The 13,766-nt window shown below is 42.4% G+C and overlaps 1 protein-coding gene across 1 annotated transcript in view; it reads right to left on the bottom strand.

Moving 5' to 3' along the window:
- SFMBT1 (Scm like with four mbt domains 1) overlaps window positions 1-13,766 on the bottom strand; it is a 136,326-nt gene that overhangs the window by 46,473 nt on the left and 76,087 nt on the right. The window contains exon 3 of the mRNA XM_032805826.2: window positions 7,484-7,578. Within this exon, the coding sequence (XP_032661717.1) occupies window positions 7,484-7,578 (95 nt within the window). The remainder of the gene's footprint in view (window positions 1-7,483; window positions 7,579-13,766) is intronic.

Raw genomic sequence — 13,766 nt, forward strand, 5'->3', positions numbered from 1 at the left:
TGAAGCACACAACAGTGGGGCCTTCCTGATCTGTAAAGTACTAGAAATGGAAAGATCGCCATCTTCACTTGTGAAAAACCTTGAAAACCCAAACTGATGTAAACCAGTGCTTAAAAAGGACCAAAAAGAGCATGGCTCCCATTTCTGCAGAGGGATAGCAGAAAGGAAACAAGAGAGCCCTCCAGACAGCATAGAAGTAGTTCTGTTCAGTCCGAGTACAGCACAATGAATCATTTTCTAACTTTCCCCCAAAATCCTCTGGCTTGGGTGATTGTGGACTGGAATCAGGTACATGTGTTGGAGGCAGAAGGTGGACGAGAAGCGACTATTAGAGAGTATTTTGCAGGCTCTCCCAAATATGCCATTAGCTGTATCTACTTGCTGTCAGCTGTTTTGTCAGCAAAAAAATGAACCAACCAACCAACCAAAAAAAAACCCAGTTATCCTTTTACTCAAGTTTCTGTGAAGAGGACATCAAACATCTCACTTTCTGAACCTGATGCCCTACGGTAACACTGATTACAGTCCAAGCTATATTCATGTAAAACTGGTTTATTTGGAAAGATGAATGAGGAAGTTTTTTTTTCTTCTTTTTTTATAAACACAAAAAATGGATTATGTGAAGTATTTGCATGATCAAGGTGAAAGTCTTTTATTGGTTCCTTAACATATTTCTATATAAACTCATTCATCTTGGTGAATTAGGGCTCCCAGAAAGTGCTGAAAACATGACTCATGATATTTCTAACACTGAGTGAAAAACTAGGTCTGAAATCAGACCCATTACCACATTTTGAAGTTTAGAAGACCATTTACACTAGAATCTCAACCGTTAGGAACACCGGAGTTATGAACTGACAAGCCAACCACACACCTCATTTGGAACTGCAAGTACAGTAACCTCTCACTTAATGTCATCCCAGTCAACACTGCTTCATTGTTACATCGCTGATCTGTTAGAGAACATACTCATTTAAAGTTGTGCAATGTTTGTTTATAACGTTGTTTGGCTGTGGGGGCTTGGAACTAGGGTGGGCCGGCAGCCCCCCATCAGCTCGCCTCCACTCCCCCACAGTGCCTCTTGCCCACTGGCAGCCCCGCAGATCAGCAACTCCCCCTCCCTCCCTGCACCTCCTGCCTGCACAATCAGCTGTTTCAAGGCATTCAGGAGGCTGGGGGTGAGGAGGGAGGGTGGGGAGGAGCAAGGACACAGCATGCTTTGAGGGAGAAGGTGAAGCGGGGATGGGAAGAGGCAGGGTGGGGGTAGAGCCTGGGGGAAGGGGTGGAGTGGGAGTGGGCCTGGGGCAGAGCTGGGGGAAAGCACCCCCGCAGCACTTTGGAAAGAACAGCAAGAGGAGCAGCAGGACAATCCGCCCTCTTTCACCCTCTGACTCTACCACCTCAACAAAGCTTCACAATCATCATTGCTGAATACACTATTACATTGTTTGTTTAAAATAGTTTAAAAACATGTACATGTACATTTCTTTTGTCTGGTGAAAAAAATTCCCTGGAACCTAACTCCCCCTCATTTACAATATTTTTTATGGGGAAATTGAATTCACTTAACATTGTTTCTCTTGAAGTTGCATTTTTCAAGAACATAACTACAACATTAAAGAGTTACTGTATGGAAGCAGGCAGCAGCAGACACACAAAAAAGCAAGCAACAGATACAGTACAGTATTGTGTTAAATGTAAACTATTAAAAATTAAGGGAAAATTTAAAAAAAGATTCGAAAAGATAAGGAAACTTTTTGTCCTTGATTCATTTTTCTTCTGCATAGTAAAGTTTCAAAGTTGTACTAAGTCAATGTTCAATTGTAAACTTTTCAAAGAACAACCGCAACATTTTGTTCAGAGTTATGAACGATCTTCATTTCTGAGATGTTCGTAACTCTGAGGTGCTACTGTATATCACTGTGCCTCCATCTGACTTACTCTTCCACTTTATAGAACCATTATTATTGTTTATATCTGTGACTGGAAAAGGAAGGCTCATAAGAGGTCACAGAAAATTCTTAAAATATTCTGGGGAAAAGTTTAGAGAGACTCATCTTTAAAAATCTATTTCAGCATCTAGGGAGGAAATGAGTCTTGAGGTATTACCGACATCACTTCTTTATCCTGCTTTATTTTAAGCAACCCCCGCCCCCCTCCCTCCCTGCAAAAAAACTCCTGGGTTTGATGCTTTTCAGATCTTCAACTACATACATAAAAATGAATTTCTACTAATAAAAATTAGAAATAATGAATCTTCTAAAAATTCACCTGCAAATTCCATTCTGCCTGAATTTCACTCTGGACATTTTCCACGTTTCAGTTAGGCATTTATACAGACAGCCTCATTTAGAAGGTGATAACTGCACCTTCAACTGATGTCAATGGGGGTACTCAGCACCTCTGAAAAGCAGGCCACTTGGGTATTTAATTTTAAAACATCTATATTGGAAAATCTTTGGTGGATGGATACACATTTGGGTGCACTGAGGTACAGATTTTGCTGCCTCTTGAGGTGATTTGTGGACTATTAATATTTTCAAAGTTCAACAAGCTTTAATACAAAAGTGATAGAAAAGGAACTATTTACCAGCCACAGACTACCTACATATATGTAAAACTGGTGAGAAAAATCTGACTCAAAACACTGGCTTGGGGGAAAAAAGATTTTGAAAGTTCATCATTATGAAGATGTGACAGCTATAAAGACATAGACAGAGTGTTACATGTTTAAACGGTCAACTTAGAAAAGGCAATTACAGCAAATTTTATTCCACCTCTCCTAAGCTTCATATACCTATGTAATGGAGCTCTGAACAAAGTGTGTGTGTGCGCGTGTGCAGGGAAAACGGGAGTGGGTAGTCCTCTTGTTTCAATTATTTGAGTATCTAACACTTGTTAGTCTAGTGTGTGTTTCAGAAATAGCATTTTTGTGTGGCTGAACTGTTATCCTAAAGATATTACCTCATCCATCTTGTTTCTCATCCTATCTTTTTCCCCCTTTTTTAAATGCACACTTCTATAAAGCAAAATAACTGCTCTAGAAGGCAATGGTAAAAGTCAATCTACAACTGTAAAAGAAACTAAGTTCACAGAGCTACTGTATTAACAAAATCTGAATTCAGTTGTAATACAAGTTGTTTAATAGAGTCTGGTTAAGCTTGTCTTCAGTTAACTTACATGATAAGGTTACTTACTTGGGTCAAGACATTATCTTGACCACAACAGGGCACCCACTGTTTACACTGATGAAGTGGGAAGTAGAATTAGAAGACATTTTAGGCCATATCTACACTAGGAGTGTTTTGCCAGTAAAGCAATACTATACCTGCAATGTGTTCATAGCCCCGCCCCCAGCAAAATATGCTACACTGGAAAAGGGCAGTTTTGCTGGTATAACTGCAGTTCCATCAGGGGCTTTTGCCAGCACAGCTATGTTGGTCAGAGATCACACCTCTTCACATCCTTGAAACACTGATATGCTAGTAGAAGTTTAAATCATAACCATGGCCTTAATAAAATTTTGCAAGCATACTGATGAATGCTTGCATTAATGAACTCGTTAATGAATACCAAGATGCATGTACAGTCAACATAATAAAGTTGCTACATTTACTGACTCAGCCCTACACTGACTCTTAACATCAAAGATCACCCAGTTAAAATATTGAATCCCATAACAAAGATCAAATAGACAGCGTGTACCTCAGGAGCATTAAGGCAATCCACTTCCAATAACTGTCAGACTACCAAGGGCCTGATTCCTTATGAAGTTCAGTCCGATAGAAAGTGTGCTCTTCTAATTTGGATTGAATCAGTACTGTAACTCTCAATAAGCTCAGTTAATGCTATAACCTTAACATGTTAGAAATTAAAATTCATAGTTCACATTTTTAGAGTCTGGATACCTGAACTCTTACTGAGGGATATGATTGCTAAGTATTATTTTCAAAACACACAGAATAGACTTTGCAAAGGCTAAAAAACTTTACTGTATATAAAAAGAAGAAAATTTAAAAGAAAGCATGATCTGAATTTTAACATGTTTTCTAGTGTTTCACGCTTCTGCAGCGCTTATCTACCTATCTTGAGGTTTCAAAGGACTTTGTGAACATCCATGAATATAGCTGATCTGTTTGTTCAAAATTTTGAACAAACTGGAGTGGGGGGAATTCTGCAAACTTTTAATTCAAGTTTCCCTTAATTTTTGAGCAGCTTTATTCATGAATAGAGACTCAACAATCTTATTAAGCAGGTAAATATCCTTATTTTATAAGTGAGGAAACAGGCATAAAGAGATTAAGGGTCAGATCCTTGGCCTCTGGCCACAAACCACACAGCACAAAGGAGGGAGAAGGGCATTAGGTGGTAGATAGGGAAGTGGAGATGAAGAACTTTACGTGTCCTTTGCACCTAACAGGAATGGTGCAATCACAGATTTGCGTATGTCTTGTTATCATACTCAGCCTTCCTGTCTGGAGTGCTGTGCAATGAGTGCTCCACTCCAGGATGGCTATACTGCATGTTGATGGAGTTTAAGAGCAGTGGGTAAGGGTCATAGTTTTCAGGGCTGGGCGGTGAAGCTACAGATGTTGGAGGCAGCTGGTGGTGAGAAGAACCCGGATGTTGGAGAAAGTGGGTTGGAGGTGATAGGGGGGCACCAGGGAAAGAGTTATGGGACAAGGGTTGCGGGGGGCTGGGATGGGAGGCGCAGTAGTGCTCTGCCTGCATGGCTACAAGCGCCTGGATCGAGTCCACTTGGCACTCCATGATGCTTATCAGCCGATCCGTGCCTTGCTGCTGGAGCTCCGTGCTTTTGTGCCTGCGATCCGCATTCTGCTGGCAGATCCCTCTTTCACTCTCCCTCCACTCCTGAATTTTTAGATTCTCATTAAGTGACTGCTGCATTACTTCATGCAACATGTCTTCTTTGCAGTCCTTCGGCTGGTGATAACACGGAAGGCTCAGATCTCAAAGTTGCATCTGTAAAGGCAAAATGCAACACTTAACAGAGATTGCTCTGTCTGGTGTGAGCAATGCTATGATCCTCCCCATACTTAAGGGCAAGCACAGTCTACACAATAGCAGAATTTGCCTATCCCAAAGCGAGTGCACATAACCCACACGAGCCCCAAAATGGTAAGTAAGCACAGGGTCAAGGGGAACTGATTGCTTCACAGCTGTACTGTCTTCTGGTTTCTGTGCCTTGGTAGGGTGACCAGATATCCCGATTTTATAGGGACAATTCTGATTTTTGGGTCTTTTTCTTATATAGGCTCCTATTACCCCCCTACCTCCTGTCCCGATTTTTCACACTTGCTGTCTGGTCACCCTATGCCTTGGAGAGAGGCAACAGCTGTAGGGGGCCCCTATACTGAACGCAGTTCCCACATTTTCCACAGAAGTTCGTCCTGGAAGATATCTCACTGCTGAGGGCGACCTGGAAAGCAAGGGAGGGTCTTCTACTACAATGCGGCTTCCACTCTGGCTCATATGCAGTTTGCCTGTGTGCAATGGTCCCCTCGACCCTCATGGCACAGTGGCGTGGACATGTTAGCCTGACTGGGACAAGGACCACAGTGGCTCTCCTGAGAAACTTGCGCAAGCGCATTGCCCAAGGTCTGGATAAGACCTTTGAAGAGATCACTGAGGCCATGTGAGAGAGCACATCAATGCCCTATTCCGCATCTAGGTATGCATGCAGCCCTATCCCGCCTCGCCCCAAGAGCCCACACCGAATAACTTCCTTCCCAAAATAAAAGCTGCTTACCGGGAACCTTCTCTGGTGTTTGTCTTTCCCCAAGCACCAGCTGCCACGACTAGCCAACCTTCCTCCTGAGCACCCTCGCTCCCACTTCGCTCCTCCTCCTCCCTTGTTGGACTGGGCTCTGAAGTGTCCATGGTGGTACTCGGAGTGGAGGTGGGGTCGCCCCCAAGTATCGCATCCAGCTCTTTGTAGAAACGGCAGGTCACAGGGGCAGCACTGGATGGCTGTTTGCCTCGCAGGCTTTGTGGTAGGAATTCCACAGCTCCTTCACTTTAACCTGCACTGCAGTGCGTCTCGGTCATAGCCCATTTCCATCATGTCCCTTGATATGAGCCCGAAGGTATCGTAATTCCTACGGCTGGAGCGCAGCTGGTCCTGGACAGTTTCCTCCCCCCAAACACTGATGAGGTCCAGCACCCCACCATTGCTCTATACTGGCGCGTGGAGGCATGGTCATCTACAAAGATTCGCTGAGAGCACTCCACGCCTGGCTGAGCAAACAGGAAGAGGATTTTCAAAAATTCCCAGAGAATTTAAAGGGCAGGTCTGACAGTTGGTCACCTGAGGGCAGAGCAGTAGAGTTCAAAGTGATGACCAGAGTGGCTAGAACAGTCATCGTGGGACACTTCTGGAGGCCAATCAGAGTGCATTAACAGCTCCAGCGGTGGCGCATCAAATGTTATTCCACTCACCGAGGCGGATTACCAGGAGTGCTCTAGCCGCGGAGTCACAGAGCTCTATGTGCCTTGCCAGTGTGGACGCGTCGTGAGTTAGCGCACATTGGGCTGCTTTAATGCACTCTAATTCGCACGTGTAGCCATGCCCTAAGTTATGTGAAATGCCTAAAGGACCAAAACTGCAGCCAGATAATGGAGTAGAATAGGGGGAGGAAGGGACTTTCCGCTAGTTAAGTTTTCTGTCCAGGAAGCAGGGGGTGGCTGGCATAGGAGTCTCTACACTGCACTGATGCCCCACCCAGGGCCAGATATACAGGCTCTACACCTCAGATTCCAGCAATGATGTGGCACAATGTAACCACATCCAACATCAAGGATGTGCTGTAAATGATTTACTCACCACCACCCAGGAAGTCAGGGGAGAACCCAGGCATCCCCTCCCACCCCACACCGCCCCTGAGTCCTGTGCCCTAAGATACTCTTAACTGTAATCAAGACAGAACATAATTCTAGTAATACTTTCTGCCAATTCCTTTGCAGTCCATCATGCAATTTTCCCCTTCGGAACACACCTGGGTCACTTTCAAATACTTTGCATCCCAAGAACTGCAGCTCCTATTTCCCAGAATACAGCTCCCTTAGAGCACGTTCTCACAGCAAAGACAATTCACTGGCACACTGCATAGGGAAATAAAGGGACTGGCAGATCACACTATCACAGAAGGTGCTGAGATCCAGAGTTAATACTGAAGTGCTCAAGAGTCTCTAGATCATTCCATTACTACCAGCTGGAGATGAGGTCACCTCCTGATAACCAAGGAGATAGGAAAATCCAAAGACCAGCAAAAAACAAAACAAAACAAAACCAGCAACCACCAAAAAACCCATTCTCCACTGCTCTCAAATGTATGTGATCAACAAGTCTTCCATTGGCAAGACAGCTTTTCAGGTGTGCTAACTCAAGGAAACTCTAAACATTAATGATACTGGAAAGAAAAAAGGCGAAGAAGGAAGGAGTTGAGAAACAAAGAGCTCTTACGTGTTTAAAAGATCCATGGGGGGCTGCAGTTGCTCCAGTGTCTTCCAGATACTCATCCCAATTGAATTCTGCTTCTTCCACACCAGACCCAGCATCTAGAATAGAACAAACAACGTCAGTCTAGTATCTGACATGGATTAGTACCTCTCTGAGAGAGTCTGTTACTTGATTTATGGCTATAACCACCAAATTCTAAATATATTTTTGGTTTCTCTTCATCCAACACCTTTTAACAGTTTCTATTGTGAATGCATTAATGGTAAAGATCAAATGACAAGTCTGTGCCCAGTGGAAAGTAACTTGCAAATTGCAAGGGAATCAGTAGCAGCAGGTGTGGATTTATAGAGGGACTGGTAAAAGGCAGAGATATACCTATCTCATAGAACCTGAAAGGTCACTGAGTCCAGCCCCCTGCTTTCACTAGCAGGACCAAGAACTGATTTTTGCCCCAGATCCCTAAGTGGCCCCCTCAAGAACTGAACTCACAACCCTAGGTTTAGCAGGCCAATGCTCAAACCACTGAGCTATCCCTCCTCCCCTAGTTAGTCAGCTAATAAATGTACTGATCAGCTAGGAATTTTCTAGGCAAGCTTGCAAACGGAGCAGATGCCAGGAGAAAATTAAAGGGATTCTAAATAAGTTTGATTTTTGTATCACAAACACTAATAAGCAAAGAGGCTGCAGTAGGCACTCTGCAACTGGACTTTACAAAGCATCTGATGAGGTGCTTCAACGAACTCTGATTTGGCAAAGATTCAACCATGGCCCTTGATATGAGCACTATCAGATGGACTGAAAACTAGCTGGAGAAGGATACAGAAGCCATCAGGTAAAGTATAGTATGAAATGCTCCAGGGCTTGTGTCATAAACAGATTGTTAAGGGTTAATGTCTCTTTTACCTGTAAAGGGTTAACAAACAGGGAACCAAACGCCTGACCAGAGGACCAATCAGGAGACAAGATATTTTTGAATTTGGGTGGAGGGAAGCTTTTCTGTGTGTTCTTTGTCCGTTTTTTTTTTCTTCTCTCGGGGGGTCTGAGAGAGCCCAGACATTACTACAGGCTCTCTAAGTTTCTGTTCAAATAGTAAGTAAAAACAGGGGGTTTAGGCTTTTTGTTTGTTTTACTCTATTTGCATTTTGCATTGCTGTGTATCTGGCTGGTTAACTCTTTATATGTGTAGTGCTGGGGGAATTTGATTTGATTGGCACCGGGGGACAGTATTCTAGGTACTGGGGGTATATGTAAGTTGTTTTCTCTCTTGTCTGTAAGCTTAGGAGTCCTATATAGTTTACATAGCTAGAGAAAACTTGAAGTTACAGAGATAATTCTTTACTTTTCCTTTCTTTTATTAAAAGATTTCTTTTTAGAGAACCTGACTGATTTTTTCCTGTTCCCTTGTTTTATCCCAGGGGATTGGATAACTCACCAGGACTGGTGGGGGATGAGACGGGAGGGAGAGGTAGAATCTCTCTCTGTTTTTCCTTGAATCTGTTTGCCTCTTTGTGGAAGGGAAGGGACATCGCTTTCTCTGTGTTGTGATTTTTAAGAGGTTGGATCAGTAGCTCTCTCAGGATAGCCCAGGAGGGAAAGTTGGGAGGGGAAAGAGGTGGGAATGGTTTTATTTTCCTTGTTTAAGAAACACAAGGGGCTTTAAGGTTCTTGGGGTCCCCCAGGGGAAGGTTTGGAGAGATCAGAGTGCCCCAAAAACACTATATTTTTGGGTCTGGCGGCAGTCGCTATCAGATCTAGCAAGCTGGTAATTAAGCTTAGAGGAATTCATGCAGGTACCCAAATTTTGGACGCTAAAGTTCAGATTTGGGAATTATACCTTATGTCTTGATATGAGCACTATCAGATGGACTGAAAACTAGCTGGAGAAGGATACAGAAGCCATCAGGTAAAGTATAGTATGAAATGCTCCAGGGCTTGGTGTGACGTCTGATTTTGAACAACATCTTTATCAGTGATTGGGAACTTAGGCAAAAAGGCATCATTTTCAACACTAGCAAGGACAACAGGTTTTCAAATGGATTGAGAAATTAAAATGGAGCTGGGCAAATAATAAAATGGTAATTACTCTTTCCTTCAATTAATGGGCATATTTAGGCAAGCTCTAGATAAAAATATAGAGAACGTAAAAGGAGCCTCACTCCATAAAAAAGAGCCTGGAGAAGGAAATAACCCAAACCATTGATATTCATTGATTTATAGTTACATTTACATCTGGCACTTTTGTGATTACTGCTTTCAAACTACTACACATTTCTAAAGTGCCAACAACAGTTTACAGACAGAAAAAACAGATGAGAGTTTGCAAAAAAATATATGTACATGTAATTTCATTCTGGGCTGCATGCTAAAGCCCTCATGTGACAGGGAGGCTACAGGCCCTTTCCATGGGACATTAGTGAAGCAGCACTGCAATACCTAACAGGATCCTGAAAGACTGCTGGGTGGTTGGACCTTTGATCCACATTGGTGACCCTAGTCCAATGGTCTAAATTTTTCTAGGATACAAGAGCAGACATGGAAGGGTTCAGTGTAGAGTACATGGAGTGGGCATCCAGAATAGATGAAGCACTAAAATGGGAGACAACAGGCAGAGTTTGCAAACTAAGGTCACTTACCAAATGAGAGGGACTTTAAATTCACAGCATTAGTTAATTTAGCTTAAATTTCCTGAGCGTAGACAAGCCCTCAACTAAAAGTGTCCTTCACTTTGGACTGTTTGCTACATCTCAGAGACACAAGGTGGGTGAAGTAATATCTTTCATCAGACCAACTTCTGAGAAAAACTTTCAAGCTTACACAGAACTGACCTGAAGAACTCTGTAAGCTCAAGAGTTTGTCTCTCTCTTGTCAACAGAAGTTGGTCCAGTAAAAGATACTACCTCACCGACCGTGTCTCTCTAACATCTAATAGTTACAACATTGCAAACAACAACAACAGTGGTATGCCTCATGCAAGGGAAGATCTGGAATGCTTTGCTGGTGTACAGGCTGTTCACGTCTTTGGCAAAGGAGAATTCATACTGATGCAGGCACTCAGAACAAGACAGAATTCTAGATGCATCCAGCCTTAAGGATGTCAGGTTAGGGAGTATTCAGAAGGTAGCAAGACATATGATGAATGGTCTTGAAAGGAAAAATTCAAAGACTGAAATGAATATTGATTGAGTAAACAATGACTGAAGAGGGTTAAGGGGAGGGAGAAGCATCAAGGAAACGTAAGTGTGTCAACACCTAGGAGACAGAACAAAGGAATTAGAGTGGTTTCAGGTGTACGGCTTGATACACGATCCAAGATGAGTCACAGGAAACACTGCCTAGTCATGAAGTCTGTTTGACAATGGAACGGCATCAGAGAAGCAGGGAAGTCCCATTGCTAGAGGCATTTTAAAACCAGAGTGGGTAAGAAACACTTGAGTACTTGTAACGCACACTGCACTGGTAAAGGAATGACAAGATGACTAATACAGTAAGTAGGATCTTCCTATCTCCAGTTTTATAACTGATTATATAAACTGAATACCATAGTTACTTTTTATAAAGTAACTAAAAGAACATCAGGAAATTTTATATCTTGTTTGTAAACTAAATGCACAGGAAGAAATATCATTTAGTACCTAGCTGTTACAACAAATATTACTTGTTTGGTAAATTCTGGGTGGGCCTCATTAAGGTTCTTTAGCACTAAGTATTTCCACACATTCAGCTCTTTTAAACCATCTCATCTAACCCATTTACATCATCATCATCTTATCATACCTTTCTGCCCTGAAAGCCCACACAGATTCACTTCTTAAGCAATTTTTGTTCATTCTAACATGAAAAGGCATAGGCTTGTCCAAAATGGAAAGCACAAAGAATATAACAATAAAGTCTTCAGTCTAACTATGAGGTTCATTTTTTCTGAACTGAATAAGAGCATTAAGGGAGATGTTGAAAGGGTGGTCCTTTGTTTTAAAGCACTTTAGTGGTAGGTATTCTACTGTGCTAGAAAGTGGGATTTAGAAAAGCATGTCTCATTTGTTGATTGCACTTATTTGTTAATGGCAATACCTGTTCCAAAGGAACCTACCCCTAATCCAATTTTGATAATGGAAATCATCATAAGATGTTCATACTGGCCCTTGAGAAGCTTTAGAGTTCAAAATGCTCAGATACTGAATATGAACTCAGTGGGGAAATGGGGTCATGGTTACTGGGTGAACCTTTAGATGACAGGCCTAGCTTCTTACCCCCATATTGGGTGGAACCAAGGGGCCCAACTACTCAGACTGGATCTCTGGGCTATACCCGATTACCAAGCATATTATAACACAGTTCCAACTCAGTTTTGGTACCTGTACGAGTTTCCCTGAAGGAGGTTATGAGAGCATAAGTTTGCAGTGATACAGAAATAGTATCTACAAAAGGCGTTATTTATTAATCCCTCAAAAAATAGAAAGCACAAATAGTTGGGGGAAGCAGTCGGCATCTGCCCATAGCATTTATGTCTGTCTCCCTGTGTGACTTTTTCTTCCTGTCAGCTTTTCATTGACATCGTGGTGAGCATCTCCCAGCTCACCCAAAATCTTTCCCTTTCCCAGGGTCTTTGAGAGTTTAGAATTCCCTTTGATCCCAGACAGCCTTGGGAAGAGTAAAACTAGCTTGGCTGGAGTCACTTTCTTCCCCTTCAATGGCCCAGCCACTGTTATCTGAATGGAAGATGTGTACTGGCGGTTGCCTGTGAATTTCCTTATTTACAGCCTCCTTTGATTTAAATACATAGCCAAGTAACCCTTCATAACCAAACAGAAGCTTGCAAAACATTTATTAAAAAACAACCCAGGAATTTCCCAGTTTGTCACAAATGGGTCCTTATTCTGAAGGCACTAGTTGAAACCTGTAGGCAAATTTCCACCACATGCGTCTGATGAAGTGGGTATTCACCCACGAAAGCTTATGCTCCAATACATCTGTTAATTTATAAGGTGCCACAGGACTCTGTTGCTTTCTGTAGGCAATGGCTCCCATTTGAAGACCGACCTAAAACAAACTGATTGATTTGAGTATATTAGCCAATTTGAAAGTAAAGTGGTTTAACATGGGAATACTAGATGGGTTTTGGAGAATATGCAGCCACACTAAAATCACTGCTGAGCTGCTTGCAGCACCAAGTAAGTCTTCTATAATGATGATCATCAGATAACTGTCTAAGGGGCAGTTAAGCTCCTTAGAAGAGGCAGAGGTCACTTAACACACTGAAAGGGTCAATTAGTTTATGTTACTACTTAATTATTACAAGGAACTCCAGGAAAGAAGCAGTGTTTGCCTGCTTTTTAGGTATCATATGCCCACTATTACAGAGCTGTCAAAAACAGTTCTGAATGAATTGGAACTGAGAGTTATGTCTATTTTATTTTGCTAATATACATTGTTTGCTCAAAGCTGCATTTGAGCTGTTCACTCATCACACCTGTAGTAGAAAACCAGAAGCTATTATTTTCTACATTTTTATATATATCTCACCATTTTCAGCAATGTATAACAAGCACAAAAAATTACTGAAAATAAACTTTGGAACATAATTACAAACTTTTACTTTCACTTTTGTGGAAGTGAGTTTAATACTTTCCCTCCAATTTTTATAACTAAAGCCTCAATGTTGTAATGCTTTAAACTCTAGTTCACCATGTGACAAATTTAGGGTGACCAGATGTCCTGATTTTATAGGGACAGTCCTGATATTTGGGGTTTTGTCTTATATAGGCACCTATTACACCCCCCCCCCCCATCATGATTTTTCACACTTGCTGTCTGGTCGCCCTAGACAAATCTGTCTGCCTTGTACCCATGTACTATCTTTCTACAGTGCTGCAGTTTCCAATTAATTTAGGCCATGGCTACACTGGCGCTTTACAGTGCTGCAACTTTCTCGCTCAGGGGTGTGAAAAAAAACACCCCCCTGAGCACTGCAAGATACAGCGCTGTAAAGCGTCAGTGTAAACAGTGCCGCAGCGCTGGGAGAACAGCTCCCCGCGCTGCAAGCTAAACCCCATGAGGATGTGGAGTACATGCAGCGCTGGGAGAGCTCTCTCCTAGTGCTGGCGCTGCGACTACACTCACACTTCAAAGCACTGCTGCGGCAGCACTCCTGCAGCAGTGCTTTGAAGTTTCCAGTGTAGCCATACCCTTACTGTTCCTGGGTGAATAAGAAACATGAAAAGCTTACTGAGTAATGTCTCCATGCTAAAGTGCCACATCATGTTAAATGGGGAGAAAGGTAACAATTTTG

Source organism: Chelonoidis abingdonii, chromosome 16 (genome assembly GCF_003597395.2).
Source record: "Chelonoidis abingdonii isolate Lonesome George chromosome 16, CheloAbing_2.0, whole genome shotgun sequence".
In the NCBI taxonomy this organism is placed as follows: domain Eukaryota; kingdom Metazoa; phylum Chordata; order Testudines; family Testudinidae; genus Chelonoidis; species Chelonoidis abingdonii.